Source organism: Python bivittatus, unplaced genomic scaffold, assembly GCF_059951505.1.
Source record: "Python bivittatus isolate LINGU-HERP-01145 unplaced genomic scaffold, Pbiv_v1 ctg000350_np1212, whole genome shotgun sequence".
Taxonomy (NCBI): domain Eukaryota; kingdom Metazoa; phylum Chordata; class Lepidosauria; order Squamata; family Pythonidae; genus Python; species Python bivittatus.
The window spans coordinates 11,416,531-11,436,889 of NW_028277074.1; the positions used below are offsets into that span (position 1 = coordinate 11,416,531).

The following is a 20,359-nucleotide window of genomic DNA, read 5'->3' on the forward strand; positions in this document are numbered from 1 at the left end:
CAGATTTTATTCACTCACCTTAATGTGAACTTGATCCTATTTACATGAAAGATTAATTCAATTTAATTTAGTTTAATTTAATATTACAGTAACTCGGGCATGTGTGTATGTGTGTTTGTGTGTGTATCTATATCTAGTGAGACAAGAGAAAAGAAAAAAAAGTAGGACCAGAAGACAGCAGTAGTGATAGATGTAGCAGTGCCAAGTGACAGCAACATCAGGAAGAAGGAGTATGAGAAGCTGGAGAAGTACCAGGCCCTGAAGGAAGAACTAGAGAGGATGTGGAAAGTAAAGGCCGAAGTGCTCCCAGTAGTGGTAGGAGCACTTGGGGCTGTGACTCCTAATCTGGGAGAGTGGCTCCAACAGATCCCAGGAACAACATTAGAGCTCTCTGTCCAGAAGAGTGCAGTGCTAGGAACAGCTAATATACTGCACAGAACCCTCAAACTCCCAGGCCTCTGGTAGAGGACCTGAGGCTGAGGAAGACACACACCACCCATAGGGGTGAGAGGGGATTTTTAAAAAAAATTTCTTTTGATGTAAAATTCTAGATATAATACTCCATATATAAACCCTGCCTAAACAGCTAAAGCAAGCATCAATACTGCACAATCTAAACAGCATTTTAATATTGTTTTGCAAATAAACAAAGAACAAAATTACAGGTATACATGTATTTTAGGGTTTTTTATGCTTCAGTGATGGAGCAGGGAGAGAAAGCATGTTTCACTGATATAATTTCAAAACTATTTAATATAATGTTATGTAAACCCTGTTTCAGACATTGGTACAGATTAGTATTACTTTGTTAATTTCTTTTGACTTTTATTACAGTTTTATGTCTGTAAAATTACTCTAGTTTACATTTATATTCTAGTAGTTCCATAAAATTCTAGTAAATAAGAGTTAAATGAAATGAAGTCATTATTATATGAAATTCTTTATGTTATATTTTAAACTAGTGGTACAAACTTCAGGAAAAGCAAATAATATTCAGTACTAGCCAATATGGGATTGATACTAGGGTGTAGTAGCTAGAATTGTGGTTCAATTGTGGTCACTGCTTGACACTGGGCCAGTTATGACTCTCTGAATATCCTACCTCATAAAGTTGCTGTTGGGAATATAAAGAGGAATATTGTATATTCTGCCTTGAGCTTCTATAAAGAAGTTGGCATATGAATCTCTAACAAATAAATAAGTAAATAATCTTATACAGGCTTGAGCTTTCAAATATGAAGTATGGATTACCTACATACAAAGCAGAGACAAATCTAGATGAGAAAAAGTACAAAACAATAATCCATTCTCCCAACATGGTAAATCAAAGGAAAATGAATTTGGCTTTCAGTGTTCATATTTCCAAATGAAAAGCTATTCTCTAAAAGGTAATGATTGAATTTTCTATATTAAACTCATACTGCCCAATATACTGTCCACATTAAAAAACAAAGCAAAAAATTATTTTGTTTTTCATGAGTGAATGAGTGAGTAAGCATACATATGGCGGACTTTCTGAGTCAAATATCTATACTTTCTACAATCCATAATCTGCAAAATTATCACTCAGATAGCATATTTTATCACAATAATATGTCTCTCCTTATAGGAACAGTTGTTAAAATAATTTGTAACAGGGATTACAAATGTAACTAATGAAACGTGGTATAATTAAACAGTCTTTTTTTTTTCCTGTTCATGTCATAAATTGTCATTCTCTGTGGTCATTTTAATTGGATTTAAATTGCTCTAGAGCAAACAAAAATATTGAAACATAAGATAAATTGCATTTATTATTAACAGAAACCAAAGGTAAAAATGATTGACTAACAGGAAAACAGTTCAATCACCAACAAAAGATTAAAAAGTTATCACTACCTGATAAATGACTACAGGTAGTCCCCAGTTTATGAACAAGTTCTGTTCCCAAGGTCTGTCCTTTAAGTTGAATTTGTATGTAAGCTGGGACAGTATTATTGTATAATACTGTATAAGTAGTATTGTGTAATTAATTCAAACTATTGTGTATTTAACTTGAATTTTGCTACAGTAGGTTCCATTCTTAAACATGGATTGTCCTTAAATAGGGCATTCTTAACCCAGGACTACCTGTACCACCAAACCTATGCCAGTATTCTATGGAAAGTAAGAAGCTAGACATTAGGGCTGTGCAGTGATTCATATTTGAAGGAGAAAGAGTGAAGCGGACCAAAGTTTGAAGATCCCCTGTGCACCTCATAGTACTTCCTTGAAGCAAACATGTGTTTCCCTGGGATACCATGAAAATATGCAGCTTTTTAAAGTAGTCACTGACAGGTTTGATGTAAGTGCCCACATGACGTTCAAATTACTTTTTTCCTTTCAAATTGAGATTGCTGCACAAGCCTACTAAATATGCTACCATAGAATGTGACTTGCTCTATAAATATTAGTAAGAATCATAAAAAAAAATAGCATAAACACTAGAAAGAATGTGGACAATTCCATGTATGCTGCTCCTTAGGCATTTGTGGCAAACTAAAGTTTTATCAAAAAGAGAAAAATGTGTGCTGTGACAGCATGATGCAAACTCCAATTCTTAAGTATGTTTGAGCAACACAATGTAAATACAAAAGGCACAGTTTGCAACAGGATGCACGTTCATCATTTTTGGTATATGATTTACTCATGACTACTTCAAGAGTTAGAAGAAGTGGCATACATGGCATAGGGCCTGGTTACTTGCAGGAATGCTTATCTCCCATACTATCTACCCAGCTAATTTGATCTGGCAGGATTGGCGTGCTCTGGTTTCCTTCAAAAATTAGGATCCCGGAAGTGTGCCTTCTCTGTAGCAGTACCTCCCCTCTGGAATGAGGCTCCCACTGTGATTTGGACAGCCCCCATCCTACTGGTGTTTTGAAGGGCCTTGAAGACCTAGCTATTCACCTATGCCTTTGGCAAGCATGACTGAAGCCTGCCTGCCTGCCTGCCTGCCTGCCTGCCTGCCTGCCTGCCTGCCTGCCTTCCTTCCTTCCTTCCTTCCTTCCTTCCTTCCTTCCTTCCTTCCTTCCTTCCTTCCTTCCTTCCTTCCTTCCTTCTCCTTTGTTCCCAGCTGGGTTAGTTACCTTTGCCATCTTTTCTCTTTTTTGTTTTATGTTGTTTTCTTGTTTTAAATGTGTTTTTAACTTTCTGTAAACTGCCCAATCACTGGGAGGAAGTCAGCATATAAATTTAATAACTAAATAAAAGTTAAGATAGGTTATTGTTTCTATTATGTAGAAATAGTTCCTATAAGAGAATAGAATCCTTCATGAAGGAAGAAATTCTTAGAACTCATGTGCCCAATGAATGAATGAAATACTATTGCAGAAACATAGACACATATGTTAAAAATACTGCTCTTCCGCTAGTTTTAAATGTCTTTTTAAACTGCATATAAAAATGAACTACAGGAAAATGAATAATTTTGTCATAAAGAATGAAAAAAAAAAAAAAGGGAAAGATTTAAAGAGGTAACTGAGCTATGGTTAATCTTTAGTATCCAGGATTTAGCTGTACACTTGTAAAGATGTACCAATAAGAAATTCTCTTTCTTTGTCATTCAGGGATTATAATATTTTGAGGGGGAAAAAAAAAGAAAGATATCAAGACCAGGTTCATTCCACCAGAAAATGCTGCTGAACCTCTACCTATAATTCATGATGAATATTTGGTTGTGAAAAGCTAGATTATTTGAAATTAGCCTTGTTATTTTTTTAATGAAACATTTGAGACTCTACAGAACTTTAAATCTTTAACACACCATTTTTAATGCTAAAAATTCTGCAGTCTGCCAAAAGTTATTCAATGAGAATGTTAAGACAAACAATTTAAAATGCATTGAAATACTAATCAATTTTGTGTTGAATTATTTTTAATAATATTAATGATAAAACAAAAACATTAAGGGAAAAATCCAAATAAGAATGTTTTTCTTCCAAAAATTAAATATTATACTATATTCAATACAACTATAAAGATAATCTATCAAAATGTTTGACATCTTTGCTAAATGCATCTCCATGACTTGTGTTTTATACTTACAGGCAGTCCTCACTTAGCAATGGTTCATTTAATGATGGTTCAAAGTTATGATGCCTCAGAAACGGTGCTTTATGGCCCATAAATCACTTCCAGCCATGCTCTCTCTCTCTCTCTCTCTCTCTCTCTCTCTCTCTCACACACACACACACACACACACACACACCAGTGGTCCCATGGCTGTATTTCAGGAGCTTGGCAACTGGCTCACATTTACGACCGGTTGCCAAGCACCCCGTGATCATGTGATTGCCATTTGCAATCTTCTCTGCCAGCTTCTCCAGAAAGTCAAGGCTGGGAAGGTTGCAAGTGGAGGGGATGGAAAGAAACATCTTGGCAGTGTTCAGGAAAGGAGCTCAAATCCTGAACATCTGTTCCTCCAGCCCCATGAAGGATTTCCCCTCCATCCACGGAGGGGAGGGCTAATCCTTCGGCAGGCTTTAGGAACGCTTGAGAACAAAATGACTGCCTGCTGGAAGGTTTTCAGCTCCATGCAGAGCTGAAATCATCCAAAGAGCTGCTCTGCAGGAAGGATTTCAGGTCCATGTGGAGCTGAAATCCTTCAGCAGACAGCTCTTTTGCTTCATCCGCTTAATGACCCAGGAGATTGCTTAATGACCATAACCAGGAGTGCCCGGATTGTGGTCCTTGAGCAAAGCAGTCATGTGGGCATCTTGCTTAACAATTGCTTCACTCAATGATCAAGATTCTGGTCCTAACTATGGTCATTATGCGAGGACTACTTGTATGTTAGAACTGCAGATACTCATATAACAGAAGCTATTCATACTTAAGCTATTTTTTAAACTTGCCTTTCCTGGATAAACTCCTGGGTCTTCTTTTACTAAAGTTTTCATTTCAAGAATTAACCACTACTTAAAATCCTATTACCTTCACCCACCCCAACAATATTCAGACTGTATTGTTAAAATTCCCTCAGCAGAAATTTATATATACAATATTTAAGCTGACTTGGCAATAGCAAGGATTATAACTGCACGGTGCTAATAAAAGGAAATATGTTAACTATTCTATCCATGTTTCTGAAGAAAAGGCCAGTAATTCAGTGGTTAAAATTGATATATCCCTATTAATTTCAATAGGAAAAATCTGATTTTACCTTAATATCTAGGCCTGAATAACTTGCAACTCATGCCTGTCAGCCTGTAGGAGAGTGAAGGAAGTTAACTTTATTTTTCTGCGTTATAAGTCACAGCTTTCAGAATAAAACCAACAGGTGGTCATGTATCACCTTGCATATGACATACAGTGGGCTGCTGGATTTCCTACAGTGCCATACAGACTTGAATTTCCTTATTGATCACATGCAACAATAATTCATCTTTTATTTTCCACAGGAAAAGGAACTATTTTTTTTTCATATCATCCTTTAATTCTGGTTTATTAAGAGTCCACAACCCAGATATAAAAATTCTGAAGGCATATGTGGAGTTTCCAATCTTACCTTTTTTTATCTGCTTAGCATTTAGATGTGTGGGATTATTATTACTGAACTTTATGAACTTCATATAAATAGTGAAGGTTTAATTAGTCATGTTATAGAAAATCAGGGATGCATTCAGACAATTTAGATATATTATTGCATTGCATTGCATTGCATTGCATTACATTATATTTCGATCACTGAATGATAGCCCTCGTTCAGTGATCATAATTGGGACTGGCAACTCAGTCATTAAGCAAAGAAGTCACTAAGTGAAAATCACACAACCACAACTGCACTTATGATTTTACTTCAGTTTTCCTTTGCTTCTTGCTCCTTCCTTCAGCTAAACTGGGATTTTTCTCTTTCTCTTTGAGGGCATCTTAGCTTGGGGTAAATAAGCAAGTGAAAAAAAGAGCAGAGAGATACTGCAAAGGTCATAACTGTGAGAACTGGCTAAATTGCTTTTTTAAAAAAAATTTTTCGCATAGTCGTAACTTAGGTTACTAAACGAGGCAGTTTAAATGGCAACTATCTGTATGTTATTCTATTACATTACATTATATAAAAAATTCTGGCTCTGACCTGAGAGTCATTTTGCTAAAAAAGTATATACTTACAAATTTCTGAGCTAAGAATCAATTCACTTGATACGATTCACTGTGTCAAAAATAATTTCTGTCCCTTTTTCGTTGGATGTGTGGAAAGAGCTTGTTTTCAACTAGATGCTGTTGGACTGCATCAGCTACCACACCAGTTAGCAATTTGAAAGTTGTTGGTAAGCAGGTAATTGACCTGTAGTTGCCTGGTGCTGCCCTTTTGCTGGATCTTTCATTATCAGGTAGGTTTTGGCAGATGTTAACCAATCTCCAATTTTACCTCCTTGCAGTATGTTGTTAAACTGATGGCAATGAGTGGGTGAGGAGCAGTCAGAAGTTTCAACCAAAAACCATGCAGTTCATCTTCACCTGGTGCTGACCAATACTTGATCTTCTTTGTCCTTTTCTTCACCATTTCTACTGTTATTACAAGTTCTTTTATTTCAGCTTTTTATTCTTATCTACCTCTTTTATCCAAGTTGCATTCTTGTTGTATTTCTTTGAGTTGTCCCATAGCTGCAACCAGAACTGCACTGTTTCTTCTTTGTCAGGTGTTACTGGTTCATTGCAGTCTCTCCATTGATGGATTGGTAGAAACATTTCTGATTTGAGTGAAATTGGAGATTCTGCCTATATTGTGCAATTTGGGCTTCGTATCTGCTGATCTTCTTGGCTATGGCTTTTATTTGCTACTTCATTATTTCCAATGCTTCCTTGATCTTACTTGTTTCTAGGTGATATTTCTTGATCAGGTATTCTTTGGTCTTTTTGTTCTTCAGCTTCTTCTCTTTCATCTGTTCTAGCTTGCTTGCATCTGTTCTTAGCATGCTGATCTCATTTTCCAACTTGATCTTCTATTTTGGTGGTGCATCACTGTTGGTGGTGCACTGTATTGGCATTGTTTAATACTTGTGCTAGCCGTTTCTTTATAAGAAGCTTGTTTGTTGTTGTTTTTGTGCTGTTCTAGATGCTGAGTTATTCTTTGTTTCAATTCCTCTTGGGCTTTGTTAACCCAAGGACTTTGTCCTTTCTGAGGAGAAGGCTCTATTTTCTGAGCTACTTCTGGCAAGACTTTGATTTCTTTGCCCTGGGTAGACCTTTGCAGTTCTTCCAATTGTACTTCTGTCAATACTTTATTTTGTGTTATAAATCAACATTGATCTACTAACCCCTGTTCTGTTATTTCTGATTCTGGATGTTGCTCTTTCTAGAAGTGGTACATTCTTCTCAGATATCCTCTTCTCATTGGACTTGATTTGTAATGGCAGATAATTATTTCTTTGTTTTCAGTCTTTGTATATTTACGGTGGGTAAACAACTTTAGTTCCAGTAGTTCTGCAACTGCTGACCCTGGTTGCTCAGCCAACAGTCCTGTAGCCAACTTGGTACCAAATGTCCAGGAACTAGAACACCTAGTGCAGTCTTTGTTGACCCAGGCGGTGAGCAATCTAATAAGGGTTTCTGTAAACTACATCTCACCATATTGTTTATGGGAGAGACACTCTTTTTCTGGCTCCTCTGATGAGACCTATCCAGTATGGCTGAAACTCTGGCATATCTTTGATCCTCCTCAGAGCATGCAAGCCCCACAACCATGTCAAGGTAGTTTCTCATTGGGGAATGATGATGATGATGATGATGATGATGATGATGATGATGATGATGATGATGATGATGATTTCAGTCAAAAACATTTTAATTTTTGAAATTCAATTTGTTCTGGTTTGTAAATTGTATAACACATTTCATGATTTATTTATTTATTTATTTATTTATAAATTTAATGTAACAATTCTATATAAACTTTATCTGCATTTTTATGGTAAGTCACCAGAAGAACTTTATAAAAATGAATATCTATGCTGTGACTTACTTTTTCTTTCTTTCTTTCTTTCTTTCTTTCTTTCTTTCTTTCTTTCTTTCTTTCTTTCTTTCTTTCTTTCTTTCTTTCTTTCTTTCTTTCTTTCTTTCTTTCTCATAATAACCTCTTGCTCCATACTCACAGGCTACCCCTAAATCTTTTTTTTTTAGGGGTAAAAGGCTACCCCATCCCAGAAGCTGTTTAAATTTTTGGTAATAGTTTTCCACCATTTGAAGCAAAAAATCCATGCAATCTATACTATGCCCTAAAATAGGTTTAAAACAATTTTAAAAATGAACACCCTGGTGTAAAACCCAGAAAAAATCGTGTTTGAACAAATCTCCTGCAACCTTGATTCTTCAAAGTATCAACTGTGGACCTTGGTAAAAGATATAAATCCCTCAAATAAATTAGTAAATAAAGAAATATGGTATTTATGTTATTTGAAGATTCTAATACTAGCTATTATAATACCTCCAAAGCAGTGACTTTTCCACCATATTAGCCTCCATATTAATATGTGATACAGATATAGCATGAAGGTTATTTCTTACCATCTGTAACTTCCAACTGAGCCTTTGCTAAGATACTTCCAGCAACAGTGAGTGCTTGACAGATGTAATATCCTGCATCAGCCCGCTGAATATTTGTAATAGTAAGATCCCCAGTTGGTGACACAGAATACCTGGTGTTGGGCTGCAGAGGCTGATTTGGAAAGAGAAGATTCTGTAAAGGCAATGCAAATCATATTAGTTCAAAAGCTGAATCACGAATGCTTTTCTCAATAACAACAGTGTTCTTCTCAGTGGGCACAATGGTATAGATGTATGGTTGCATAACTTTGTAAGAGACAAATAGTTGGTGAACTCTTTAATTGGAACTTATTATGTATCATTTTTAACACTGTATCTGCACATAGGAAGACAGTTTTATTGGAAAATAGTTTTTTCTTACTGATGAAATATAGATTTGGATATTATCATTTGGATATTATAATTTAGGTTATTGGTTTTGTGGGACACTTCAGATGCTTTCCTATAAATTAAAGTTCCCAAACAGAATAAAATTTAGAAATCATTTTAATCATAAACTCTACAAAAACAAATAACTACGCAAGGAGCTATGCCAGTAGATATTAAATTTCTGAAAAGAAAATATTATTTCCCATTTGAATTTAAATAATCAGAAGTTAGTGAGCACTTCTTATGATTTTTAAGGAAACTGACCTATAATAATTTGTGCATGCTATTAAATGGGATATTGTGATGCTGAATTTAAGGACTGAATTTTTAAAATATTGACTGTGTTTTTACAGGGATTTCCTAAATCATGATTATTTTTTTTTAATAACAAATCATAACAGCATGTTCTAAAACCAACAAAATCCATGTTATGGTTTAGTGAATAAGGGCATCCAGCCATTAACAACAGAGTCAATTATCCAAATACTATGTTGCAAAAAATGTGGCTCACTTATTCAAGAATACTAGAAATACATTGCTGCAATCCAACAGAGAATGAATAAAATATACATATTCTTTGGCATAAAGGTGGTGCATTTTGTATGAAATATGACTAAAAACTTAAGTGAAATAACGACTGAAGGACAAATGTGTGGTGTATAAACTGCCATCATGAAAAATCCAGGGAGAATAATTACCTCTCCTCCTATCCAGATGGCAGCACTTAGTAAAACAGCAAAAAGAACCAGTCCATTGTAAAAATGCCTTAAAATTTACATTACTAGGTTAATATAAGTAGCTGAATTCCACATGATCATAGGAACATTATGAAAGAGAATGGTCTTTCTTTTTCTTTCTTTTTGAGGAAGGAAATGTAAAATTAAATGACAACTACAGTAGGTACACAGAAGAAAAAAAAATTATACTTTCATATTCAATGTTGGCAAACATGCCCTTGTATTCATGATAAAATGCAATGACTGGACTTTTAAACATTTAAAAGGTTGATGTCTCACTACAAAGACCCAAATTTTTTATATCAGAGTGGAAACATTAACCTGGTTAACCTCTGTTGCTTTACTGAAGCTCAATTAAGAAAACAACATGTGGGTATAATGAATCACATTGAACTATGTTTCAAGGTTTGATTATAAACAACTGAGGTATCAATTTTTATGTTACATTTATTTGCCAAAAAGAGAACATTTAAGCCCTCTGGGAACTTGGTCTCAATATTGTAATTAATTCTACAGGTTTGTAATTAAACAGCTTCAACATGTTACAATCAGTAGGTAACAACATTCAATTAAAGACACAAGATACATTTTCACCTTAAAATGTTTTACCCTTGAAGTAATACCAATGAAAGTGGATAAAATAGGGTATTAACACTTTTCAATTACGCTAAATGACTGTAATCCTGCAAATGATATCCTACTTTAATTAGAAGCTCTTCTCTTTATTACATCATGATGGATGTCCACTTTATTAGATTCAAGTGTGACACTATAAGCCCACTTTACATAAACATTACCATGTTATTAAGACCATTTTACAATAAGGTTTTTAAAATGTTTGTTAACAATTCTTGGTTTAATTTAAAAAATGGGCATATATTTTCTCCTCAAAGCAATTTTCTCAATAGCAAGCCAATAATACATTTCTTCATAATGAAGCCAACTTTTAAAATGTATGAACCAGTACTTCAAACAATGCTTACATTGCACATTGAAGCAAACAACCAGAAAAACCTATAGAGCTTTGAAACAGTGAAATATACAACCACTGGTAGCAGAAAATGCTGGATCTACATCTCTGTGATTTTCCAATGTACAGTGGTTATATTTAAAAATAACAGATAAATTATTTCTTCAATTTGTAAAGGGTGTCAACTTATATACTTCATCAGTTTAAGTGAAATATAACTCAGATAATAGTTCAGTGGCCCAAACATATGGGTGCAGACCTTCACATAAGCTGACTGCTCTCAAAAAAGACATAGAAATAATTTCTTATTCCATAGAAAAGGGCTGTTGTGGTTGTAGAATGCGGAGAACAAGGCTATTTTTTTTTTTTAAATCCAGGCTATTAGTGAGACAAAGGGCTAGCATAATATATTTATATTCTATGACAATTTATCAGATAGTAAAAGAAACTAATCATTGATATAATGATCTAGTAAGATTAATTCGATGTGTTTCAAACTCTTGAAAATAAGTTGAAATAAAATAATAATTATTTAATTATTATTGCCATTCACAATACTGATATACATAAATAGGGGAATTGTGCTGGCAAATATTTTTCAGTTCTTTTCCTAGTATGAATTTTTTATTTTACATAGCCACCATTCATTGGAATAATGGTTCAGCTTAGTTAACTGTTAGAACAATACCATTCTTCTTGTGGCAATGGTGATGTCCAATAAATAGTGGTCACTGGGATCCTTGAGAAATACAGAATAGTAAATGTTCTATACATGAACTTCCCAGGTTTTCTAAAATAGCATTTCTCTCTCTCTCTCTCTCTCTGTCTGTCTCTCTCTCTCTCCATATATATATATATATATAATTAGTTGCATGTATTCAGTGTAAAAATGTTGAAGGTTCTGCAAACCTTCAAAGCACTCATTAGGGCCACTTTCCTGGGACTGCCTGCAAATTGGAATATGACCTGCATAAGCCTTCCAAATAATGCTGTTGCTTTAATGCTTTGAGGAGAGCTTCTCTCATGCAAATACCCTTTATGATACAGCCCTTCCAAAGCCTTGTATAGCTATAATAATGATACGTGAAAGAAAGGATTCTCATTTAAAAGATTTACCTGGCTGCCTTCTTTTTGCCAAAACACTGCTGGCTGAGGATTTCCTTTAGTTTCACATGGAAATGTTACTGTTCTTCCTTGGGCAACAATCTGATCACGTGGCCTTACCACAAACTGTGGAGGTGCTATGAGGGGAGAAGTCAAAATAAAATGTTAAGAGGTGAAAAGTTTTAACAGCTATATCAAAAAGTAAAAGGTTACATTTTTAATTTCAGAAATCAACTTTGATTCATAAGAAGATGTACTTTATAAAAATTGTAAACGTCACAAAAGCTGAGTTAAAGACCAAGGAATACCATTGCTTGAAAGGAGTTCAGAAATTGTACCATAGCATGTCTTGAAGTTATTCTCTGCCAAAGTGTGTTCCCACCTCTTGCATGGTACACATTAGGTCCTTAGGGTAACTATATAAAATTGGAAACTCTGAAATCTAAATTCCTAAGAAATATCTTCCAAATTCCATGCTGCACCTCAAACATAGCTCTCTATTGTGAGGTATAGATCAAAACTAAGATTTGGCTTTTTTTTTTTAACCTACTGATTAGAGCTATTTTTTGTCACTTTTGACACTAACAAATAATTTCAGTGTAGATGGAGGAGGTATCTACTAGATAAGCTGCAATTCTAGGGATTTCCCAAGGAAGCTCTCTTTGTAAAGGGTTCTAGATTACAAACAGGGCAAAATGGTATTGACCCAGCATGTGCTGGATTTAGAAAAACAGTTAGGTCAGTCTCAAGTACCCAAATATCTTAAGTAGAGATATCCAGTGATGGAATACAAAAAGCCCTACCACTGCCTTCTTAACCATATTGAATTGCTTTAAATTTAGAATTTTAGCGATGCTTTTCATTAATTCCTGCCATTTAAATTTTAGTTAGGGATATAATCTTAGCTTTAAACAACACCATGATTTTATTGTTAGTTTCTAGGTTACTCATATCTCAGGTTTTAGGTCTTTTTAGCTTAGCATTAATAATAGCGTATTAGTATATTATATACCAATACATAGAAAGTCATCATAATTGATGTATTCTTTTTTGGTGCTGTTGTTCATTTTTTTTTTTTTTAATGCTGGTCTTTGACCTAAGTAAAGATGATACTGATACTGATACTACAGCATCCACACATTTTAAATGAAAATAAGTATAACCTTTTTTCCCTCAAAAAATCCCAAGATTTGGAATTTGGGGTTATAGATTTCTGTAAGTCAATAGTTTAACATTCATCCATTTGTTATTTCCAGTTTATTAAGAAATAAAACATGCAAAAATTGCAGCAGGCTTCATTTCATCTGCTTTCACAGGCTACATATGGGTATCTATACTATATAGAGTGAGACACTATGTAAGACAGTAAGACACCTTATTCCAAAGGTGGACAAACTCTCAAGGATCAGTGGCCATAGATCAGCCTCTGGATCTTCTGTAGGCCCTCCAATAATTTAGTGAATTGGAATAGGGCTGTCTTTCCTTGAAGGAATTAAAATTATGGGAATTGGGAATGGGAAACCTTTGGGAGTCAAAAATCCCCTTGAAATCTAGAACAAGCAGAAGATTCATAACATACAAATGTGGCAATTTTGCTGCCAAATTTTGTTGGCATGCTTTCACAGAGATGGGGACCTGCAAATAAGGCACTTGATGCTACATGCATCTAGAAGGATTTTTTTTTTTTCTTCCCCTTTTGGTCTATCTGCTAGCCTAAACAAAGGAAACCTAAAATATCTGATAAAATCGTTATTTGTTCTTGTGCTTTGTCTTAAAGCAATGCACATGTGTATGCATGAATGCTGATCAAATCTCAGTTAAAAACAAAATACTTCTGCAAAAGAGTATGTGAATTAAGATTCCTTTCTGTAAGATGTAAAGGAGGAAAGAAGGCAGCAGACTTTCAAACTGTGGGAAATTGTACGTGTACTTATTTTAGAAATGATCTTAAAAAAAAAAGCTAGTAGAATCTACAAAACAATAATAAAAAGAATTGGGAAGAGCCAGTTAAATTTAAATTTTCAAAAGTTTTTTTTTCTATATATGGGGCCAAAAGTCAGGCCCACTGACAATTCATTATACAAATTACATTAAATATTTGAATTGGCCGCCATTCTTCTAAACACTTCCTTACTTGTTTGAAGCATGACCTTTAAACATTGCTAAGTACAGTAACATTTTCTCTGGAAAAAAACAACAACTAATGAAACATATTGTGATTGGCCTAGGGGCCTGACTTTTGGTATACCCTGTATATTATTATTTCCATCTCAATTAGTTACAGTTTATTAACTAATGCAAAACCCATATTATCCAATATTTTAAATAGCATTTGCTTTCTAGAGATATTTATATAATCACAGAACAAAGCTGTTTTAGTTATGTACTGATTTCACTAGACTTTTATGCCACTGCAACTGGCAGTTGACTTTGAGTATCTTATAATCCTACCCTAGCCAAACAAGATTAATGAAGAAAAAAATAGCCAAACAATAAACAATATTTTATAATAAAATATAACAATATATTTAATTTAATTTAATATAAAAATATAATAAAATATTCCTATGCCAAGGAATCATAAAATTCAAATGAAAAACATATGAACAGTGGTAGATGAATTTTCCAATTAAAGCAAATCAACGTTATTAGTGCTATATGATGTATTATTTTCTTTCATTCTGAAACATGAAAGTAGAAAGTGAATCTACTGCACTCATATATTTAGGCCTTATTTTTATATTTTGAAAATATAAGTTGCCCCTCTATGCATGAAGTAGTTTATTAGAATCACCATAAACTCATTTTCAGACTTTATGTAATAGAATAAAGAATGGCTAATGAATGTATAAATACAGAAAATTAAAAGAGACTAAATGTAGAAGAAAAATAGACTATGTATTTAATTTAAATACAAAAATTAGTTGATATCTTGCATCTTTGTATAAAATAGTAGAAGCCTTTGTAAAAAAATAATTTTAGAATCTGTAACTGCTGTTTAAAATGCTGGTTGCAATATATTGTTACACATCTGATCATCTAAACTTTTGTTGAAAGAAACATTTACCATGTAATAAACAAGAAATTACTATTTACTGCTTCTGCTGCAACTTTAAGAAATTCATAGAAAATGGAATAGAAAGCAGCAGTTATAGTTTATTTTTGCAAGAGAGAGGTAATATTAAAAAAAAAAAGAAATAATGACTTTCAAATAATTAGACAAAATTACAAAAAATATCAATGACTAACACCAACAATTACAATTAGAGGCCTGAAACCCTCTTTTTTTTTGGTAGTATTCTTTTTAAAAGCAATTTAAATACTACAAATAGTAAATTAGACTTGATTTCTACCAAATTATGCTTTGATACTGCATTCAGCAAGCACTGGCTTCAATCAATGTCACGCTAAACCTGTGTTATGCTAATAACAACTTGGGTGAGTAAGTAAGCTGAAATGGAAATGACATGGTTGAACATGAGTAGAAAGCATAGGGCAAATACGAGGTGGATTTTGAGATGAGAGAATGGAACCTAAGGTTAATCACATCATGTTCAGAGTTGTTTATACAGTAGTTGATTGTATTCACTAGCAGGAATTAAAACTGAGGCAGCAAAACCAAAGTTATATGCATTGGTACATTATTCAACATAGTAACTTGCTTTTACTCTTTTTAGATGTATTTTGTGCCTGAATGAGTAACTTTTAAAGTCATATTCATTAAGATATCATTTTTTGTTGTCCTTAATCTTTGAAAGTCTTCATCTCTCAAAGGAATTCTTTTCTTGTTTTTGTGTAGTAGCAGTAAAAATAGCAGTATGTAGCATATATCTCCAGTAGGATGAAGACCATCTATTTTACAACACACTGTTGTTATCTAATATTAAAGAGATTTCACGCCTAGGGATTGAAAAGTATAAAGACAACTAAAGCTGAATGACTTCATATCCCTTATGCATATGGTAAGGAACAACAATGATGAATACAAATCAGCATAGCAAAATGAGTCACAGTAATTACACCATTCATTGATAGGAAGTGAAGATAAAAAAGCTAACGAATGCTGGTAATTTCCATTATATATTTTAGAATATTGTGGTAATCAGATTAATTTAACAGAAATTTCACAAATAGGTAGCTTCATTAAAAAGATAAAAACCTGAATTTGGTTTAAAAATATTTGACCAGCTCTGTCAAAGGGAATTAATCCCAACTGGAAAGAATAACATTTTCTTATATTTGGAATGCAACTATAAAAGCACAGAATAGCAACACCAAAACTAATACTATTTAAATATTAAATGGACATTCATGAAATGTGTTTAAAGTTTCTTGAAAAGCTGATAGTTCAAAAGTAGGAGTTCACATGAAACTTGCATGATTTATTAACACAATGTTTACATCAAAGGAAGTGGACTACCAAACAATATCTTTAATTCATATTACAAGATCTAGCACAGATATGTTCTGAATGTCCTCTTTCACCTGTACTTAAATTATTGTCTATACAAGGCTGAAAGTTTAATTGCATAAATCTTTTGACTTTGAGATTTATAACCTAAGTAAACTGTTTTTGACTTCTGAACTGAAAGTAGTTGATGTGCAGTCCTATTAACCTGATTCTTGGAACTGCTGTTTCCTGAACTTGTGGCTCTTCTAATAATTCCACTGGCACTGGACAGTTCAGAAATGCTCATGATTTAATGACCCACTGATTTATGGAGGTAAGTTTTATTGGGGCCTCAACATTTTTTTTAATGGCTTTTTCTTTTAATTGTACTGTGTATTCTTGTTCACTGCACAGAGTTCCTGCTGGCAGATTGGTAACCATATAAGTTTGGTGAACTATCTATCTATCTATCTATCTATCTATCTATCTATCTATCTATCTGTCTGTCTGTCTGTCTGTCTGTCTGTCTGTCTGTCTGTCTGTCTGTCTGTCTGTCAGTCAGTCAGTCAGTCAGTCAGTCTATGTATACTTATGTGTGCGCATGCACGTACAATGAGTTCTTTTAATAAATGAGTAATAATGTTGCTTCTTTTAGCATTCAGCCTTAAAAACAAGATCAAAATAACTGCACAATCTATAGTGTAGATCACTATAATGAATGTAAGGACAGAAGTATTTGTGTATTTGTATTTCTTACATCATTCAGATATTTATTTAAGTTTTAATTCCAAAAAATAAAGGAGGGAGGGAGGGAGGGAGGGGAGAGAGAGAGAGAGAGAGAGAGAGAGAGAGAGAGAGAGAGAATTTATTCAGAGTGTGTGTGTGTGTGTCTGGATGGATGGATGGATGGATGGATGGATGGATGGATGGATGGATAGATAGATAGATAGATAGATAGATAGATAGATAGATAGATAGATAGATAGATAGATAGATAATCGCATCCTCTACCAGAGGCCTGGGAGTTTGAGGGTTCTGTGCAGTATCTTAGCTGTTCCTAGCACTGCACTCTTCTGGTCAGCCCCAAGTGCTCCTGCCACCACTGGGACCACTTTGGCCTTTACTTTCCACATCCTCTCTAATTCCTCTTTCAGGCCCTGGTACTTCTCCAGCTTCTCATACTCCTTCCTGATGTTGCTGTTACTTGGCACTGGTACATCTATCACCACTGTTGTCTTCTGCTCCTTGTCTACTACCACAGTGTCTCGTTGATTGGCCAGTACCTGCCTGTCCATCTGGATCTGGAAGTCCCACAGGATCTTAGCCCTGTTATTCTCCATGACCTTCTGTGGAATCTCCCATCTGGACTTGGGGGGAGTCTAGCCAATACACTGTGCAGATATTCTTGTACACAATGCCAGCTACTTAGTTGTGCTGTTCAGTGTATGCTGTTCCTGCCTGCATCTTACTCCCTGCCTCTATGTGTTGGACTGTCTCTGAGGCCTCTTTGCACAATCTGCACCTTGGTCCTGTCTAGTGTGGTAGACCCCTGCTTCTATGGATCTTGTGCTTAGTGCCTGTTCTTATACTGCTATGATCAGTGCCTCAGTGCTGTCTTTTAGTCCAGCCCTTTCCAGCCACTGATAGGATTTCCCAGTGTCAGCCACCTCAGCTATCTGTCGATGGCACATCCCATGAAAGGGCTTATTTTGCCATGTTAATTCCTCCACTTGAACTTACTCCCCCATCTCCTCCTGTCTCAAGCATTCTCTCAGCAGCTCATCTTTGGGTGCCATCTTAGTGATGTACTCCTGGATGCTCCATGTCTCATCCAGGACAGTGGCTTTGACACTCATCAGACCCGCCCAACCTCTTTGTGGCTCGTGTACAATCTCTGGGTGTTGGACTTGGGGTGCAAACATACATACATTGCGAGGAGCTTCTAAGCTTCCAGGTCTTCACATCAGCAGCCTCCATGTCTTCCTTTGACCAGCTCACTATACCAGCAGGGTATCTGATGACTGGTAGGGCATACGTGTTGATGGCATGGATCTTGTTCTTCCCATTGAGCTGGCTCTTCAGGACCTGTCTTATCCTTTGGTGGTACTTGGATGTTGCTGTCTTCCTTGCATCCTCATCTTGGTTCCCATGTGACTGTGGGATACCAAGGTATTTGTAGCTGGTCTCTATGTCTGCTATGTAGCCCATCAGTCTTAACTACCTTCCCTCTCTTTGCTATCATTCACAGACACTTTTCCAGTCCAAATGACATCCCAGTGTCCTCACTGTAGATCCGTGTCAGTTGGATCAGTGAGTCGATGTCTCGCTCACTCTTACCATACAACTTGATGTCATCATTGTAGAGGAGGTGGCTGATGGTGATTCCACTCTTGAACCTGTACCCATATCCAGTCCTTGTGATGATCTGGCTGAGGGGGTTTAAGCCTATGCAGAACAGCAGTGGGGACACTGCATCACCTTGGTATATGTGACACTTGATGGCCACTTGGGTGAGCTGTCTTGAGTTGATTCCCAGTGTTGTCTTCCACAGTCCCATTGAGTTTCTTGAGGAAGGTCCTTAGAGTCCTGTTGACTTTGTATAGCGCCAGGCATTCACAGATCCATGTGTGTGGCATTGTGTCATAGGCTTTCCTGTAGTCAATCCAGGCTGTGCTCAGATTGGTCTGCCTAGACCCTGAGTCTTGGGTGACTGCTCTCTCTATGAGCAACTGGTGTTTTGAGCCTCTGGGGTTGTTCCCAATGCCCTTCTATGCTGTGCTTATGTACTGGCCCGTACTGATCTTGTAGCTTGGAGGCTATGATGCCTGATAGGATTTTCCATGTTGTGGGGAGGCAGGTTATTGGCTGGTAGTTGGATGGTGCTGTTCCCTTGTGAGGGTCTTTCATGATAAGCACTCTCCTTCCTTGTGTTAACCAGTCTGGGTGGTAGCCTGCTGCTAGCAGCTGGTTCATCTGTGCTGCTAGACATTCATGCACTGCTGTTAGTTTCTTTAGCCAGTAGGTGTGGATCATGTCTGGGCCAGGTGCTGTCCAGCTCTTCATGTTCTTGACCCACTGTTGGATGTCTGCTACTGTGATGGTGACTGGTTCCTGTTCTGGGAGATTGCTGTGGTCTGCTTTCAGGTCCTGCAGCCACTTTGCACTGGTGTTATGTGTCTTCTCTTTCTCCCATATGTTCTTCCAGTACTGCTTAGTTTCTGCTGCTGATGGCTCTGCTGTTACTGTGTGGTTGCACTGAAGTTGGGAGTAACTTTGGATGGTTCTTTGGCGAACAGGGCATTTATCTTCTTGGCCTCTGCTTCTCTAGTGTATCTTCTTAGCCTTGCAGCCAGTGCTGTGAGCCTTTGTTTAGTAGTCTTTAGGGCTTCAAATGGAGTCAGGCCCATGTATTTTTTCAGTAGCTGAGTCTTGTCCTTAATCTCCATACCCTTCTGTAGTTCCACCAGCCAACTGACTTCTCTTTGAGTTGCCTTGATCTTAGCCTCCAACCTCATTTTCCAGGGAGGGTATATACTGCTGTTCTTCTTGATTGTGTAGCCAAGCATTTCCAGGATTACAGCGGCTGTAGCATATACCAGTTCATTGGTTTGAGTTATGTTGGTAGGGATTGTCTGGAGGGCTCTATTGGCATCTTCTAGCATACTATCTGATGGTACTTCTTCACTGAGCCTTGGTAATCGGTCTCGAGGGCTGACTGTAGCTAGTTTATCCATGATCTAATGCCTTATATCAGCTGCTGTGCTCTGTAATGGGGAGGGTGGCAGTGATGTTCCAGCTTCAGGTTTTGGCTGTACATCCATTTGTTCTTCCAGGTCTGCTTGAGTCTAAGTTGTAATGTGGAGTTGGTCTATCTCAGGTTGTGAGAGCAGCTCCCTCTTCACTATGTTGAAGCACTGGGTAACTAGTTGTTTCTTAGTTAATGTTGATGTAGGTCTTCTGTCTATCCATAGTTCCCTCATACGTTTCATATATCCCCTCTCATTAGGTCTAGTATTGTAGTAGCATTCCATCAATTCCAAGTTCTCGTGTCTTGTCCATGTATGGTTTGTTCCAGTAGCCCACTTATCTTCAGATTGTCCTGGTTCCCCAACATCTGACACAGATCTTATTAATCTGGGCGATGTCCGAGCCAGCATGACTCTCTTAGTTTGTGTCACTCTCATATTTTGAGGTAGGCAGGTGAAACATTAGGGGGTGTTTGCCCAAGGA

The 20,359-nt window shown here is 36.1% G+C and overlaps 1 protein-coding gene across 9 annotated transcripts in view; it reads right to left on the reverse strand.

Annotated features, from left to right (window-relative positions):
* ROBO2 (roundabout guidance receptor 2) overlaps positions 1 to 20,359 on the reverse strand; it is a 599,875-nt gene that overhangs the window by 137,613 nt on the left and 441,903 nt on the right. For all 9 annotated transcript variants that reach the window (XM_088144588.1, XM_088144583.1, XM_088144586.1 and 6 more), the window contains 2 exons: positions 11,752 to 11,876; positions 8,521 to 8,692 (listed from right to left, as the gene is read on the reverse strand). In XM_088144588.1, coding sequence (XP_088000714.1) covers positions 8,521 to 8,692; positions 11,752 to 11,876 — 297 coding nt within the window. The remainder of the gene's footprint in view (positions 1 to 8,520; positions 8,693 to 11,751; positions 11,877 to 20,359) is intronic.